The sequence below is a fragment of the Bos javanicus genome, chromosome 5 (assembly GCF_032452875.1).
Source record: "Bos javanicus breed banteng chromosome 5, ARS-OSU_banteng_1.0, whole genome shotgun sequence".
Lineage (NCBI taxonomy): Eukaryota > Metazoa > Chordata > Mammalia > Artiodactyla > Bovidae > Bos > Bos javanicus.
In genome coordinates this window covers 103,200,503-103,219,184 of record NC_083872.1, presented here as the reverse complement: position 1 = coordinate 103,219,184, position 18,682 = coordinate 103,200,503, and the positions used below count along the sequence as shown (strand labels likewise).

General features: G+C 42.6%; 1 protein-coding gene across 1 annotated transcript in view; it reads left to right on the top strand.

The window, feature by feature from the left end:
- The window catches only part of LOC133248193 (antigen WC1.1-like), a 144,357-nt gene extending 125,983 nt beyond the window's left edge, over positions 1 to 18,374 (top strand). The window contains 10 exon segments of the mRNA XM_061418014.1: positions 3,892 to 3,984; positions 4,061 to 4,375; positions 5,490 to 5,804; positions 11,988 to 12,029; positions 12,118 to 12,432; positions 12,688 to 12,720; positions 13,267 to 13,404; positions 13,792 to 13,881; positions 14,752 to 14,889; positions 18,088 to 18,374. Coding sequence (XP_061273998.1) covers positions 3,892 to 3,984; positions 4,061 to 4,375; positions 5,490 to 5,804; positions 11,988 to 12,029; positions 12,118 to 12,432; positions 12,688 to 12,720; positions 13,267 to 13,404; positions 13,792 to 13,881; positions 14,752 to 14,889; positions 18,088 to 18,254 — 1,646 coding nt within the window. The 3' untranslated portion in view covers positions 18,255 to 18,374.
- The last annotated feature ends 308 nt before the right edge of the window (positions 18,375 to 18,682 follow it).

The following is an 18,682-nucleotide window of genomic DNA, read 5'->3' as shown; positions in this document are numbered from 1 at the left end:
TTTTGTATACATTTTCGAGCTGAAGCTCCAATACTTTGGCCACCTGATGCAAAGAGCTGACTCACTAGAAAAGACCCTGATACTAGGAAAGACTGAAGGCAGGAGGAGAAGGGGATGACAGAGGATGAGATGGTTGGATGGCATCACTGACTCAAAAGACATGAGTTTGAGCAAGCTCCAGGAGTTGGTGATGGACAGGGAAGCCTGGTGTGCTGCAGTCCTTGGGGTCACAAAGAGTCAGACACGACTAAGTGACTGAACAACAGCAACATACATTTTGAATCAGCTTGTCATGTTTCAGACAAACAAAAGCACAAGGGAATTTGATTGAGGTTAGATTTAATCTGTATGTAAATTTGAGAATGACTGACTTTGACAACACTGAGTTTCCCAATTCACTGACAAAATGTATCCTTTCATTCAGTTAGGTCTTGAATTTCTCTCAGATGTTTTGCACATCTTTAACTAGGTTTTCTCCTAGGCACTTTATGGGTTTGATGTTATTAGTATTTCCTTTAGTGAAGGTTTTCTAGGAATGAATTGTCTATGAACTTTACCTGGATTTCCCAAATGTTAGATTAGCATTTTGCTTTAATCCTTCTTTCTTTCTTTTCTCTCTCTCTCTTGCTCTTGCATTCCCTTTCTCTCCTTATTTGTTCCCCTCCTGCCCTGTTTTTCCCTGAGTATGTAAAATCTTTCTGGATTAGGTTGCAGACATGATGCTCCTTTATCCCTCCCTCCTAACAACAACAAAAGTACTTCTGGGAATTTCCTTACATAACCACAGTTCAGTCAGACCTTTAGAGATGTCAGTCCCAGATGACATCTAAATGCAACCACATGAGAAACCCCAAAGATAGAACTGCCAAGTTGAGTCTTTCCCGAATTACTGACCCGAGAAATCATAAGCAAAATTAAAAACTAAATTCCTTCAACTACTAAGTTTGGGGGGAAACTTTGTTATACAGTATTGTTAACCAGGCACTTACCATGTAAACAGCTTTTCTATATAGAGGAATATTTATCCTCTCATCTTCCATTTTATTATTTCTACTTTATATTAATCTAATGTGCTGATAGATTCATTCTCTAGTTCTTAATTTCAGCTGTTAACTTTTTCAGCTGTAGAAGTTTCATTTGTTTTTGTTATCATTTCTCTGCCAAGACACACATCTTGTTAATTAATTCTTTGAGGACTTTAATCATGGCTATTTAAATTCTCTGTCAGACTATAAAACTCTTAGAGGAAAACATAGGCAGAAGATTCTTTGACATAAATTGCAACAAGATCTTTTTTGACCAACCTTCTGGAGTAAAGAAAATAAAAGCAAAAATAAAGAAATAGGACCCGATTAAACTTAAAAGGTTTTGCATAGCAAAGGAAACCATAAACAGAACAAAAAGACAACTCTCAGAATGGGAGAAAATATTTGCAAATGAAGTAATTAACAAGGGATTAATCTTCAAAATACACAAACAACTCAATATCAACAAACCAAACAGTCCAATGAAAAGATGGGGAAAAGACCTAAATAGACATTTTTTCCAGACATACAGATGGCTAACAAATACAACATCACTAACTATTAGAGAGATGCAAGTCAAAACTACAGGCAGGTAACACTTTACACCAGTTAGAATGTCTAATATTAAAAAAACCCACAAATAAATGCTGGAGAGGATGTGCAGAAAAGGGAGTCCTCCTACCTATGAGTATGTAAATTGGTACAACTACTGTGGGTTGCCATGCCCTCCTGCAGGGGACATTCCAACCCAAGGATCAAAGCCAGGTCTCCTGCATTGCAGGCGGATTCTTTACTGTCTGAGCCACCAGACTCAGAAGCCCTACACTATTGATACTAAGTACAAAATAGATATTGCTTGGAGAATCCCATAGACATGGAGCCTGATGGGCTACAATCCAGAGTCAGACACTACTGAAGTGTCTTAGCATGCATGCACATATACATAGATAAATAATAACTTTTTTATAGCACAGGGAACTCTACTCAGTGTTCTGTGGTGACCTAAATAGGAAGTAAATCCAAGAAAGAGGGGATATATATATATATATATATATAGATACATAGATGGATAGATATAAATAGATAGGTAGATAAATAGATAGATAGAGTTGTTGTTTAGTCACTGAGTTGTGTCTGACTCTTTTGTGACCTCATGGACTGCCATGCTCCTTTGTCCATAGGATTTCTCAGGCAAGAATACTGGAGTGGATTACATTTTTTTCTCCAAAGGCTCTTCCCAACCCGGGGATGGAACCCCAGTCTCCTGTTTGGCAGGCAGGTTGTTCACCACTGAGTCACCTGGGAAGCCCACATGTATATGTGTAACTTACTAAATTTGCTGTACAGCAGAAGCTACCACAGCATTGTAAAGCAATTATACTCAAAAGTTAATAAATGAAATAAAATAAATTCTTTGTCAGGTAACTTTAAGAGCCAAATACCCTGGGAAATTTTTTAATGTTTGTTTTTGCTCTGGTTTTCCATGAGATCTCTTTTATATAAGTATTTTTAAAATCACAAACATTGTAGATAAATAATTGTACAACTCCTACAGAAAGGCTTTTTTTTGCTTCTTCTATTTAGGGGTAGATTAAGCTCAACATTCAGAAAACTAAGATCATGGCATCTGGTCCCATCACTTCATGGGAAATAGATGTGGAAACAGTGGAGACAGTGTCACAGTTTATTTTTGGGGGCTCCAAACCACGGAGGATGGTGATTGCAGACATGAAATTAAAAGACACTTACTCCTTGGAAGGAGGGTTGTTACCAACCTAGATAGCATATTCAAAAGCAGAGACATTACTTTGCCAACAAAGGTTCATCTAGTCAAAGTTATGGTTTTTCCAGTAGTCATGTATGGGTGTGAGATTTGGCCTGTGAAGAAAGCTGAGCACCAAAGAATTGATGCTTTTGAACTGTGGTGTTGGAGAAGACTCTTGAGAGTCCCTTGGACTGCAAGGAGATCCAACCAATCCATTCTGAAGGAGATCCAACCAATCCATTCTGAAGGAGATCAGTCCTGGGTGTTGTTTTAAGTATCGTGCCATTGTCAGGACCAGGGCTCTTCATGGAGAAAGGGAACACGAAGATTAATGTAACTTTGCCAGTATGTTCCAGCTTTCATCTCAGCTCCATCACTAGGTCATTATTTATTTTTTTCTTTTCAACTTTAAGTCCATTCTGAAGGAGATCAGTCCTGGGTGTTCTTTAGAAGAATGATGCTAAAGCTGAAACTCCAGTACTTTGGCCACCTCTTGGGAAGAGTTGACTCATTGGAGAAGACTCTGATGCTGGGAGGGATTGGGGGCAAGAGGAGAAGGGGACGACAGAGGATGAGATGGCTGGATGGCATCACAGACTTGATGGACGTGAGTTTGAGTGAACTCCGGGAGTTGGTGAGGACAGGAAGGCCTGGCGTGCTGCAATTCATGGGGTCGCAAAGAGTCGGACACGACTGAGTGACTGAACTCAACTGAACTGAAGGATAGAACAACTTGTTTAACTCATTCTTAGGGCAAAGCTTGGCTTAAAACAGGAATCATGCCATTGTCAGGACCAGGGCTCTTCATGGAGAAAGGGAACACGAAGATTATGGTAACTTTACCAGTATGTTCCAGCTTTCATCTCAGCTCCATCCCTAGGTCATTATTTATTTTTTTTTCTTTTGAACTTTTTACTTTGTATTGGGGTATAGCCAATTAACAATGTTGTTTTAGTTTCGGGAGAACAGCCAGGGACTTGGCCATACATATATATGTACCCATTTTACCCCAAACTTCCCTCCCCTCCTAAAATTATTTAGTTTAACTGACTTTCCTGTTCTTTAACCCTCCCAACCCTCTAATCATCACTGTTTCTTCAGGAAACCAGACCCAGGTGCTGCCCCATTGCGACCACTTTGTGTCTGAACCAGCAGGATCTGCGGCCTCAGAGGAGAGGGCCCCCTACTGCTCAGGTGAGTGTCCCACAGGACAGAAGACCCTTCTCATTCCCTAGGTCAATGCCCCATTGTCCCATTTCTGTCTCCTCAGACAGCAGGCAGCTCCGCTTGGTGGACGGGGGCAGTCACTGTGCCGGGAGAGTGGAGATCCTTGACCAGGGCTCCTGGGGCACCATCTGTGATGACGGCTGGGACCTGGATGATGCCCGCGTGGTGTGCAGGCAGCTGGGCTGTGGAGAAGCCCTTAATGCCACAGGGTCTGCCCACTTTGGGGCAGGATCAGGGCCCATCTGGCTGGACGACCTGAACTGTGCTGGAAATGAGTCCCAGGTGTGGACGTGCCCTTCCCGGGGCTGGGGGCGGCACGACTGCAGACACAAGGAGGACGCCGGGGTCATCTGCTCAGGTCTGTGCTGCACACTGTCTACAGTTTGGGGGAGGGGTGGGGCCCAGGAGGACGGGGGTCTGAGCCCTGATGGAGAGATGCTGAAAGGACCAGAGAAGGAGGCTTCCTTCCATGAAGCCTGTCCAGCAGAGGTAAAGACGAGGTGCTTTCACTGCCTCCTGCAGCAGCTGAGATTCTGGTCCTTTCTTCTCAGTAGTGTTTCCTGGCAGAGTCTTTTGTCACAGTTTTTCTTGAAATCAGGGCTCACCCTTCTGGTACATATAGTAGAGACGTCTTAAAGCCACTGTGCTAGTTTTTGCTTGTTCTATAACAAATTGCTACATTGTTAATGGTTTAAAACAACATATTTATTTCCTTACACTTCTGTAGCATAGATGTCCAGCAGGGATCTCACTGGATTGTGATAAAAGTTTCAGCAGGGCCACATCACTTCTGAGCCTCTGGGAAAGAATCTGTTTCCTGTCTTTTCAAGCTTCTAGAAACCGCCTGCCTTCCTTCACTCATAACCCTATATGTTCATCATCAGACCAGTAATGCTCCACCTCTCTAACCATTATCCATATTCACATCTCCCTCTAAGCAGAATGAGGAAAAGGATTCCACTTTAAAGGACAGTGAGTCTAAGAATGTGATTAGACTGTGCTCAGGTGGTTAATCTGCCGTATTTCAGGTTACTCTTAGCATCCAAAGGACCATACCGTAATCACATATGTAAAGTCCCTTTTGCCAAATAAGGAAACATAGACACGGGATCCATGTTGACATCTGTGGGTCCATTACTCTATCTGCCTCCACATTGTCCACATCACACCCCTTTCATACACTCTTTTAGATGTTTTGTCAGGAAGCAGGAGTCAGCTCCCTCTCCCTGCAGGTGTCCTGGTTGGTCTTCCTCAGTTTATATTCACTACTTCATGGTGGTAGAAATATTTAGAAAGACAGACACAGATGGACAAAGTCAGATAAAAAGGAGACAGGTTTGACTCTGGTCATCTAGTGGATTTGCTTCCTCAGCTGGGTCAGAGATGAGTGTTCACAAGTTTGGGGAGAGAGGAAAACCCAGAGCTCTGAGTGGGTTTCTCACTGTGTCCTGTCTCCTCCCTTTCAATCTCAGAGTTTCTGGCCCTCAGGATGGTGAGCGAGGACCAGCAGTGTGCTGGGTGGCTGGAAGTTTTCTACAACGGGACCTGGGGCAGTGTCTGCCGCAGCCCCATGGAAGATATCACTGTGTCCGTGATCTGCAGACAGCTTGGATGTGGGGACAGTGGAAGTCTCAACACCTCTGTTGGTCTCAGGGAAGGTTCTAGACCCCAGTGGGTAGATTTAATTCAGTGTCGGAAAACGGATACCTCTCTCTGGCAGTGTCCTTCTGGCCCATGGAAATACAGTTCATGCTCTCCAAAGGAGGAAGCCTACATCTCATGTGCAGGTGACTTATGTCTGTTTCTGTGTCTTTCCCAACCCTGTAGGATGTTGTTAGTGAGATTTGATATATTAAAATCTAAGTGATGGGTTTAAATTGAGTTTATAAAATGAAGTTTGGATGGAGCTAATTTAATCTACATGTTCCAAACTTGCTTTATGAAAATTTTTAATTGATATAATTGATACAACATTAGTTTTTTGCTGTGTACAACATAATGTTTATATATTTGTGTGTATTGATAAATGATCACTACAGTAAGTCTAGTTATATCTCTATCTATGGATCCATATATATGGATCCATATATATAGTTAAAAATTTTTCTTACATGATGAGAATGTTTAAGATGTATTTTCTTGCCCTCCTTCAAATAGACAATACAGTATTCACCATGCTGTATGTTATAGCTCTTCACCCATTAATTTTATAATTTAAATTTATACCTTTTGATTACCTTTGCCCACACCAAATCCCCCACCTCTGGCAGCCACCAACTACTCAGCATCTCTAAACTTGCTTTTTGTTTTAATATGACACATATAAATGAGATTATATGGTATTTTTCTTTCTCTGTCTGATTTGTTTCACTTAGCATAATGCCCTTGAGGTCCATCCATGTTGTTGAAACTGGCAAGATTTTCTTCTTTTTTATGGGTGGATATGTCTATACTACATTTTCTTTATCCATTCATCAGTGAAGACTTACATTGTTTGACTCACATATATTGCTATAAAATACTAAAAGGTAATACTGTTAAAGTGCTGCAGTCAATACGTCAGCAAATTTGGAAGATTCAGCAGTGGCCACTGGACTGGAGAAGGTCAGTTTTCGTTTCAATCTCAAAGAAGGGCAATGTCAATGAATGGTCAAACTACCTCACAATTGTGCTCATGTCACATGCTAGCAAGGTTATGCTCAAAGTCTTTCAAGCTAGGCTTGAGCAGTAAGTGAACTGAGAACTTCGGAGATGTACAAGCTGGGTTTAGAAAAGGCAGAGAAACCAGAGATCAAACTGCCAACATTTGTTGGATCATAGAGTAAGCCAGAGAATTCCAGAAAAACATCTGCTCATTGAGTACATAAAGCCTTTGACCATGTGGATCACAATGAACTGTGGAAAATTCTTAAAGAGATGAGAATACCAGGGCACCTTACCTGCCTCCTGAGAAACCTGTATGCAGATCAAAAAGCAGCCGTTGGAACTGGACATGAAAAAACCGACTGGTTCCAAATTGGGAAAAGAGTTCATCAAGGCTGTATATTGTCACCCTGTTTATTTAACTTATATGCAGAGACCATCATAGGAAATGCCAGGCTGGATGAATCACAAGCTGGAATCAAGATTGCTGTGAGAAATATCAACAACCTCAGATATGCAGATGATACCACTCTAATGGCAGAAAGCAAAGAGGAACTAAAGAGCCTCTCATTGAGGGTGAAAGAGGAGAGTGAAAAAGCTGGCTTACAGCTCAACATCTAAAACCTAAGATCATCAGCACTTCATGGCAAAGGGGACAAAGTGGAAACAGTGACAGATTTTCTTTTCTTGGACTCCCAAATCACTGCTGATGGTGACTGCAGCCATGAGATTAAAAGAGGCTTGTTCCTCTGTGACAAAACTAGACAGAGTATTAAAAAGCAGAGGCATCGCTTTGCTGACAAAGGTCCATATGGTCAAAGCTATATTTCTTCCAGTAGTCAAGTCTGGACATGAGAGTTGGGCTATAGAAGAAGCTAAAAAGAGTTGATGCTTTTGAATTGTGGTGCTTCAATGCAATTGAATTGAGAGTTCTTTGGGCAGCAAGGAGATAAAACCAATCAATCCTAAAGGAAATCAACCCTGAATAGTCATTGGAAGGACTGATGCTGAAGCTGAAGCTCCAGTACTTAGGCCACCTGATGACAAGAGCTGACTCATTGGAAAAGAGCCTGATGCTGGGAAAGATTGAAGGCAAAAGAAGAAGGGGACCACAGAGGACGAGATAGTTAGATAGCATCACCAGTTCAGTGGACATGAATTTGAGCAACCTTTGGGAGTTAGTGAAGGACAGAGGAGCCTGGCATGCTGCAGTCCATGGGGTTACAAAGAGTCAGACACAACCTAGCAACTGAACATATGTTGCTGCAATGAACATTGGGTTTTCAAGTTAGTGTTTTTGTTTCCTTCAGATAAATACTCCAAAGTGAAATTCCTAAATCATATGGCAGTTCTATTTTTAATTTGTGATGCACCTCAATACTGTTTCCATAGGGGCTGCATCAACTTACATTCCCTCTAAGTGTGCAAAAGCTTTCCTGTCTCTTCACATTCTCCTCAACTCCTGTTATTTCTTCTTTTTGATAAATGCCTTTCTAGAGGATATGAGGTCATATCTCATTGTGGTTTTGATTTGTATTTTCTGATGATTAATCGTGTTGAGCACGTTTTCACGTACCTATTGGCAAGTTGTATGTATTCTTTAAAAAAATGTCTATTCAGGTTCTCTGCCCATTTTAAAAAAATCAGACTGTTTGTTTTTTGCTACTGAGTTGGAAGAGTTCCTTGTGTATTTTGGATAATAATCCTTACCAGAGATATAATATGCAAATATTTTCTCCAATTCCATTCGCTGCTTTTTCACTTTGTTGATGGTTTCCTTAATTGGGCAGAAGCTTTTTAGCCTTATGTCATCACAACTGCTTGTTTTTACTCTTGTTCCCTTTGCTTTTGGTGTCAGATCCAAAAAATCATCACAAAGACTGGTATAAAGGATTTTATTTTCTGTTTTTTCTTGTAGAAATTTTATGGCTTCAGGACTTGTGATCAAGTCTTTAATCTATTTTGAGTTAATTTTTGTGAATGGTGTAAGACAGTGGTCCAGTTTCATTTTTTGCATGTGGCTGTCCAGTGTTCCCAATGCCATTTACTGAAAAAACTGTCCTTTTCCCAGTGTATATTCTTGGCTTCTTTGTCAAAAATTAATTGACCATAGAAATGTGAGTTTATTTATGGACTCTCTGTTCTGTTCCATTGATCTCTATGTTCATTTTTATACCATCAACATACTGTTTTGATTAATACAGCTTTGTAATATAGTTTGAAATCAGGAAGCACGACACCTCTAGCTTTATTATTCTTTCTCAAGATTGCTTTGGTATTGAGCGTCTTTTGTGGTTCCATGCAAATTTTAGGATTGTTTCTTCTGTATCTGTGAAAATTTCCATTGGAATTTTGATAAGGATTGCAGTGAATCTGTAGATGCTTTGGGTAGTATGGCCATATTAATAATATTAGATCTTCCAATCCATGAGCACAGAATATCTTTCCCTTTATTTGAGTCATCTTCAGTATCTTTCTTCAATGTGTTTATATTTTTCAGTGTGCAGGTCTTTCACCTCCTTGGTTAAATTTATTCCTAGATATTTTATTCATTTTCATGCAAATGTAAGTAGAATTTTTTTCTCAGATTCTTTTATAGCAGTTTGTTGTTAGTGTAAAGAAATGCATATGATTTTTGTATACAGATTTTTCTTCTACAACTTTACTGAGTGTATTAGTTCTCATATTTTTGCTGAAGTCTTTAGTGTTTTCTACACATAATATCATGAGGGGGTTTCTTTCTTCATGACTCTGATGGTAAAGAATCTGTCTGCAATGCAAGAGACCCGGGTTCAGTCCCTGGGTCGGGAAGATCCCCTGGAGGAAGGAATGGTAACCCACTCCAGTATTCTTGCCTGGAGAATCCCAATGGACAGAGGAGCCTGGCAGGCTGCAGTCCTTGGGGTTGTGAAGAGTCAGACATGACTGAGTGACTAACACTTTCACTTTCCAATCTGCAAATAGTGTGAGTTTTGCCTCTTCCTTTCAGATTTGCATATCTTGATTTTCTTTTTATTGCCTGATGGATCTGGATAGGACTACCAAAACTAAGTTGAATAAAAGTGGTAAGAGTAGACATTTTTGTCTTGTGTCTAATTTCAGAGGAAAAGCTTTTGGTTTTTTACAGTCAAGTATTTTGTTACCTGTGTACTTTTCATATGGCATTAATTATGTTGAGATGCAATCCTTTTATACCTACTTTGTAAAAGAGTTTTTACTGTAAGTGGATGTTGAATTTGTCAAACACTTTTTCTGTATCCTTTGAGGATATGATTTTTACCTTCATTTTGTTTATTTGGTGTATCACATTGATTAATTTGTGAATGTTGAACTATCCTTGCATCCTTGGAACAAATATCACTTGATCATGGTGTATGACTCTTGTAGTGTATTGTCAAATTCAGTTTTCTAATATTTTGTTGACGATTTTTGCACCTGTACTTATCAGAGTATTAGCTCGTAATTTTCTTTTCTCATGGTGTCCTTATCTGGCTTTGGTATCAGACTGATGTTGGCTTCATAAAATGAATTTGGAAGTGATCTTTTCTTCTGTTTTTGGAAGAGTTTGAGAAGGCTCCACCACTAAATACTGTTACATTGGGAACTGAGATTTCAGCAGTAAATTTTGAATGAAATAAATAAATGTTGGAGAAGGCGACAAATAGTTAAGCCATAGCACCTTATTCCTTCAACATTTCTCTCTCTGATTCTCTTTCTCCTTCCCTCCCCCTCCACATACACAAACACACACGCCCCGTTCAGGTACACCTTGAATGGTATGCTGGATGTTGCCTGAAACCCATAGCTGAGAGAATGTGGGATCAGATACTTCAAAAGCAGAGGCTCACTCCCTTCCTTGCCTCTCTTTGCTTATCTCTTTGTCTTTTTCATTTGAAGGCCAAAGAGGCATTAAACTATGAGACCTTTTATTGATGATGTTTTTCCTACAATTAAACCCTGTGAATTGAGAGGTGGTAAAGTCTTTGACCATGAAAATGAGCAACCTGCTCACAGAGGTCCTGCCATCCTTTTCTCAGAGGTTCTCTGCATAGAATGGGTAGGAGTTTTGAAAGGATGATCTGGAAAGAATATATAAATATTGATAGTTTATGACAGGTACTATTTACCCTTCTGTTTTTTTGAATTTCTACTTCTCTCAGCTTCAATTCTTTTATATATATTTTCAGTCTTTTGTTTATTGTTTCTGCATCTTCTCAATACAAATTGTTCTCAATAGGCATTTTTTAACTATTGCAAAAATTTCTGGCTTACTCAGTGTGTACATATATGTGTCCATATACCTTCTCAGAATTCTACTAAGTCTTTCCTGTATACTTTTCTTTTTAAGAGACTCCTAACCAACACTATGGGCTTTTCTGGTGGCTCAGACAGCAAAGAAACTGCCTGCAGTGTGGGAGACCTGGGTTTGATCCCTGGGTAGGGAGGATCCAGTGGAGAAGTGAATAGCAATCCACTCCAGCATGTTTGTTTGGAAAATCCTATGGACAGAGGAGCCTGGTGGGCTGCAGTCCATAGGGTCGCAAAGAGTTGGACAAGACTGAGCGACTAACACACACACACACACACACATAACCAACACTACATTGTGGAGCAATTTCTTCCAATTAAAAATAAATTTAGAAAAGAGAGTTTCCTTTTACAACAGTAGTCTTCACTTGCCCACTTGTCACACTGAATAATAGGTAAGAGTAGTTTATAATCTATCTAATACTTTTCCATTAAAATTGTGTACATGAGATTTTGAATATAAATTGACTCTGTGCTTCTGGACTGATTATTTTTAATATGAACTATTATCATAGACTGTTACCATTAATTTATATTTGGTTTACTATTTCACTGATTAGTATGAATTTAAAAAAAGAAATTTTATTTCACTGAATTTTGTCTATTCATTCATTTAATAAATGTTTATCAAGCCGCTATCTAGGTATTTCGAAATGGTTTTCCATAGATATTTGTTGAATGAGTGCATACAATGTGCAGGCACTGTCCTAATAGCAGAAACATGGCACATATAAGATATACAAGGTCCTTCTTCTAATGGAACTTTCATTCAGAGGGGTGTGTGTACATTCGTAGATGTCTATGTTTATATTTGCTGTGGGGTGTGAAGACTGATAAACAAGTAAATATTTAAAGTAATTTCAGCTGGTGATCAGATGCAGTGAATGTTTCATCCCAGGAGATAATGAGCCTGTGTTTTCACATGTCATTTGCACCGAACCATGGACCTTAGATAATCTTATGTGGGGACAGGAACACCCTCAGCTATTCCTGATCCACTGTTTTCCTGTTGTGTGCAGGAAGAAGACCCAAGAGCTGTCCAACTGCTGCACCCTGCACAGGTACTTCGGCCCTGCCCCATCCCCTGTGGCTCCCAGGGGCTCCTTCCCCCCACCAGGGGAGTCACAGGAGGGGCTGCTGCCTTTCCAGACAGAGAGAAGCTCCGGCTCAGGGGAGGAGACAGCAAGTGCTCAGGGCGGGTGGAGGTGTGGCACAGCGGCTCCTGGGGCACCGTGTGCGATGACTCCTGGAGCCTGGCAGAGGCTGAGGTGGTGTGTCAGCAGCTGGGCTGTGGCCAGGCCCTAGAAGCCGTGCAGTCTGCAGCATTTGGCCCTGGAAATGGGAGCATCTGGCTAGACGAGGTGCGGTGTGGGGGCCGGGAGTCTTCCCTGTGGGACTGTGCTGCGGAGCCCTGGGGGCAGAGTGACTGCAAGCACGAGGAGGATGCTGGTGTGAGGTGCTCTGGTGAGTGAGGGACTCGGGGTCCACCCTGGGTGAGCTGGGGCACTGCGGGGGCACTGGGCTGGGCCAGGCGTGGTGGGGAGTTTGTATTTAGACAGTGTGCAGGTCCTGGGGCTCTGATCTAGGACAGGGGAGCTGGGAGGACGAGACACTGGTGTTGTGGAGACTGAGGTCTGATTTCAGGCTCAGGAGGGAAAAATGGGTTTGCCCTGCTTTCTGGCCAATTCTTCTTCCCCACACTACTGTTTTTATCTTTAGGTGTAAGGACAACAGTGCCCACGACTACAGCAGGTACTGTGATCCATCCACAGGCAGGAGAGAATACTCAAATACTGGGGATCTGTTCTGTGGGCCCTCTGACAACTCAGAAGAGGAAAGAGTCTGAGGAGCCGTGGCTGTTGGGGAGGAGCCAGGGCATTATACTGGGGAAATCCCCTGCCTTGATGTCCAGGGTCAAATATTCTCATGCCCGGGGTCCAAGGAAGTCTGGTTTCCATGTTGTAGAATCTAAGAATCTCCCACCTGCCTTGAGTGTTGCTCCTCATCACAGAGGTGCAGGTCCCTGGACTGTTTGATGCTCTGTCTCCTGAAGCCCAAGGAGAAGGGATGAGCTGGGTCCTCAGAGGCTGTCTCGGCAGGGCAGCTCCCTGACAATCCCCATCTCTGCCTCGGGGCCACACTGGCTAGGGTGGAGTTGACTTGTCTCAGGACGAGACCTAGGGGAACCCTGACACTGTCTGAGGCTGAGACACCATTGTCCGGAGCTCCTGAACATGTTGATACAGAGATATCTCTGTGCCCAAGACTATCTCCAGCCCTTTTTCCTGTTCTCCTTAGGGACCAGAACAACCTCAAATTCTCTCCCTGGCATCTTCTCCCTGCCTGGGATCCTCTGCCTTATCCTGGGGGCCCTTCTGTTCCTGGTCCTCGTCATCCTGATGACTCAGCTGCTCAGATGGAGAGCAGAGCGCAGAGGTGGGCTGCAGGGGGAACTGGGGACCAGGGAGAGTGTGTGGAGGCAGGAGATGGGGCAGGTATGAAGAGGGGAACCTGGGCCAAGTACTGTTCTGAGTTGCAGACTCCATGTGCTCCGTGCTGAGCTCTAAGGGCTGAGTAGAAAGAGGTTCTTAGGACTGGGGTGTGAACTCTCATAAGTCATGGCCTGTCCTGTGAGACCAGACAGAGTTGGTGCTGAGCTGTAATCAGGGTCAGACGAGGGGAGAAGGTGCTGACATGATGCATAGGGTAGGAGATGATGCTGAGGTCCTGGCAGTCCCCATGTGAGCACCAGGGAGATGAAGGTGGGCTGGCTGGATCAGGGTATCTGGGAAAGCTTCTCTGACCTGCTGGGGGATCTCTCAGCCTTATCCAGCTATGAAGATGCTCTTGCTGAAGCTGTGTATGAGGAGCTCGATTACCTTCTGACCCAGAAGGAAGGTCTGGGCAGCCCAGGTGAGTGTCCTGTCTGCCCTCCTGGGATCTCTGGTTGTCACCACCCACTGGCTGTGCATATCTTCTCAGCATCTGCAGACCCCATGTGTGCCCCAGGCTCACAGAGATGGCTCCTCCAAAGAGGCAGGATGGCCTCTCAGAGCCCCGTGACCTCCCAGCCTGTCTACACTGCAGAAGCCAGGCCTGTCCCTTCTCAGCCTTAACACATGTCCCGTGGGTGTGGGGAGGAAAAATTCTGTGTGTTGTGTGATGTTTGTCTCCACATGAGGCTTCCCGTCAGATTTCTCACTGACTAAACTGCCGTATTACACCAGAGATGGTGAGGACAACAGTGACTACAGATCCAGTCCAGGAAATAGAGGTGGACCTGCCTCGGCTGGGTCTGGGGAGGACAGTTTCCCTCATAGAGAGGAGATTTAAGGAGAATGGTTTTCCTTTGATGGACCAGAGGCATCCCTTGTGTCCAGATGGGGTTCGTCCTTCTCCTTCTCTGGCTGTTCTGTGATGTCTCATGTCGGGGCTGGTCTCTCTGTGTCCAGAATCACCACAGGCACACAATGTTTTAAAAAAATAACATCCATAAAGCACAATTTTTCAAAGTACTTTAGCAATGCTCAGTGGTGGAAGAGTTGCTTTGAGATATGTAGTTTGCACTAGAAAATATTGAGATATGTAAAATCATGTTTTGGCTTACGGATACATCAAAATGAAACATGGTCTTAGAGAAAAAAGTCTTTTGAAACAAGGAGTGACTGGTGCCTCTATTCAGAAACTCAGAAACTCTGGGTCAGAAGGTATCTTAGGTATTCCCCAGACCATCTCACTTACTGTGGTTTCATCCACTCCCTTGTCTGTTCTTGGAACCCCCAGATCAGAGGACTGATGTCCCTGCTGAAAATTACGATGATGCTGAAGAAGTACCAGTGCCTAGAACTCCTTCTGCCTCTCAGGGGAATGAGGAGGAAGTGCCCCCAGAGAAGGAGGATGGGGTGAGGTCCTCTCAGACAGGTGAGTGGGGTCAGTTGATCTCTTGCAATCTTTCTATCTAAAAAGAGTGAATTTGTGCTCCTCAATGCCCAGCCTCTCTAGAGATCCAAAATATAAGTAATCTCATATATTTGGTAGCATCATCTTGACCATATGCCATATTTAATGCTATCAGACTCCTTGCAAGGAGTGAGGAATCACTCTGCTTTTGTCATTTATGTCTCCATAATGTGACATAAACTTATCACTTTGTGATATACTTGCATGAAGATTTATAGATTACGGAATTTCCTGGTGGTCCAGAGGTTAGGATTCTGCACTTTCACTGCTAGGGCCTAGGTTCAACCCTGGTCAAGGAACTAAGATCCGACAAGCATGTGTCATGGCCGAAAGAGAAACTTATTGATTAATTGAGCATACCCCACTCCAGTACTCTTGCCTGGAAAATCCCATGGATGTAGGAGACTGGTAGGCTGCAGTCCATGGGGTTGCTAAGAGTCAGATATGACTTAGTGACTTTACTTTCACTTTTCACTTTGATGCATTGGAGAAGGAAATGGCAACCCACTCCAGTGTTCTTGCCTGGAGAATCCCAGGGACTGGGGAGCCTGGTGGGCTGTCGTCGATGGGGTCACACAGAGTTGGACACGAGTGAAGTGACTTAGCAGTAGCAGCAATAAAAGAAAGCTAAGCGCTGAAGAATTGATGCTTTTGAACTGTAGTGTTGGAGAAGACTCTTCAGAGACCCTTGGATGGCAAGGAGATCAACCCAGACAATTTAAAGGAATTCAATCTTGAATATTCATTGGTAGGACTGAGCCGAAGTAGAAGCTCCAATACCTTGGCCACCTGATGCGAAGAACTGACTCTTTTGAAAAGACCCTGATGCTGGGAAAGATTGAAGGCAGGAGGAGAGGGAGATGACAGAGGATGAAGTGGTTGGATGGCATCACCGACTCGATGGATATGAGTTTGAGCAAGCTCTGGGTGTTGGTGATAGACAGGGAAGCCTGGCATGCTGCAGTCCATGGGATCACAGAGAGTCAGGCATGAGTGAGTGACGGATCTGAACTAAACCAAATTCAAAGATGGAACAAGTGTTTTAATAATATCTTTTCACTGTCACATACATGAAGGCTAACCATTCAGTATCACAGTAATCCAGGTCTATGCCGAATCAGTAATGCTGAAGAAGCTGAAGTTGCCATTCTATGAAGACCTACATGACCTTTTAGAACTATCACCTAAAAAAGATGTCCTTTTGATTATAAGGGACTGGAATGCAAAAGTAGGAAGTCAAGAGATACCTGGAGTAACAGCCAAATTTGGCCTTGGAGTACAAAATGAGGCAAGGCAAAGGCTAATAGAGTTTTGCCAAGAGAATGAACCGGTCATAAAAAACACCCTCTTCCAACAACACAAGAGAGAACTCTACACATGGACATCATCAGATGGTCAGTACTGAAATCAGGTTAATTATATTCTTTGCAGTCAAAGATGGAGATGCTCTGTACTGTCAGCAAAATAAGACCGGGAGCTGACTGTGGCTCAGATCATGAACTCCTTATTGCCAAATTCAGACTTAAATTGAAGAAAGTAGAGAAACCCACTAGACTATTCAGGTATGACCTAAATCAAATTCCTTATGATTACACAGTAGAAGTGACAAATAGATTCAGGGGATTATGTCTGATAGGCAGAGTGCCTGATGAATTATGGATGGAAGTTTGTGACATTGTACAGGAGGCAGGGATCAAGACCATCCAAAGAAAAAGAAATGTAAAAAGGCAAAATGGTTGTCTGAGGAGGCCTTACAAATAGCTGAAAAAAGATGACAAGTGAAACCAAAGGAGAAAAGGAAAGATATCTCCATTTGATTCCAAAGAATAGCAAGGAGAGATAAGAAAGCCTTCCTCACTGATCAATGCAAAGAAACATAGGAAAACAATGGAATGGGAAAGACTAGAGATCTGGTCAAGAAAATTAAAGATACAAAGGGAATATTTCATGCAAAGATGGGTACAATAAAGGACAGAAATGTTATGGACCTAACAGAAGCAGAAGATATTAAGAAGAGGCGGCAAGAACACACAGAAGAACTATACAAAAAAAACCTTATGACCCAGATAATCACAATGGTGTGATCACTCACCTAGAGCCAGATATCCTGGAATGTGAAGTCAAGTGGGCCTTAGGAAGCATCACTCTGAACAAAGCTAATGGAGGTGATGGAACACCAGTTGAGCTCTTTCAAATCCTAAAAGATGATGCTGTGAGAGTGCTGCACTCAATATGCCAGTAAATTTGGAAAACTTAGCAGTGGCCACAGGACTGGAAAAGGTTGGTTTTCATTCCAATCCCAAACAAAGGCAATGCCAAAGAATGTTCAAACTACCACACAATTGCACTCATCTCACACGCTAGGAAAGTAATGCTCAAAATTCTCCAAGCCAGGCTTCAACAGGACATGAACCATGAAATTCTAGATGTTCAAGCTGGACTTAGAAAAGGCAGAGGAACCGGAGATCAAATTGCCAAAATTCGCTGGATCATCGAAAAAGCAAGAGAGTTCCAGAGAAACATCTATTTCTGCCTTATTAACTATGCCAAAGCCTTTGACTGTGTGTATCATAATAAACTGATATTTCAGTAGCTGCGAGAAGACACTTATTCTCTAGAAAAGAGTATTTCTCCATCTGAGGGCCTGTGTAGTTTCTGGGGAGGAGATATCTGTGGCTGCACCTGTGATACTATTTGTGGACATTTGGGAACAGGAGTCAAGTCAACTAAGAGCAGACTTGGGTTGTGAGTGAGGAATTCAGATTTTTCCTGTCTCCAGTCTCCCTCTAATTGTGAATTTGCATCTATCACCTGTGAAAGGAGAACATTTAAATTCCTTTTTATGATTCTTATCATTGCTGGGCATCTCCTTGGTATTGTGTTGCCTGGAAGCAGGTCTCCCAGAGCTCCTGAGCACAGGTCTCCTGTGATGCAGGATTTCCCCATGCACTGAAGCCCAGGAGACCACATGCACTGGATCTGAGAGGACAGCTGGGATCCATCCTCACTGGAACTCATGTGAAATAGCCTGAGCCTCCCTCCCCACACCTGGGTCCCAGGGATGCTTTGTCATAAGCACTTGCTTGACTCCCTTCCACCAGAGGGTTCTGTCCCATCCTCATGTCTCAGTTCTAATCAAACTTCTCTTTTCTACTTCAGGCTCTTATTTGAACTTCTCCAGAGAGGCAGCTGATCCTGGGGAAGGAGAAGAGAGCCTCTGGCTTTTCCAGGGGAAGAACGAGGATGCTGGGTACGATGATGTTGAACTCAGTGCCCTGGGAACATCCCCAGTGACTTTCTGTGATGCTGTATTAACTAGGAGATGAAGCCTCAGATATTCTAATTGCCTGTATTTCAATAGAGTAGTGCTGACCTGTAATTGTGCCATATGAAAATTGCTCAAAATGAAATATTCTAAATAAATTAACTTTTTGCTGTGCTGTTAACTTAGCAAGCTCCATGTCAAACGCTTTTAGAGGATTGGTCCTCAAATGCCATCTTTCTCGAAGGAAATGCAAGTGAGTGAGCTGACCTGCTTTCTCATCTGTCTTAGAGGCTAATGAGAGCATGCTCACAAGTGCTCCAGGTCACTCTTATTTCGAAAAGGATGTAAACTTGGTCTACATTCTTACACTCCTTCCTAACAAGATGAACTCATGGGGAAAAAAAAAAACAAAAAACAGTTCTAAACACCTCTGAGATGTCACATCACCAGTTTGTAACTTGTTCTTGGACACCAACCTGGGTGTGAGTT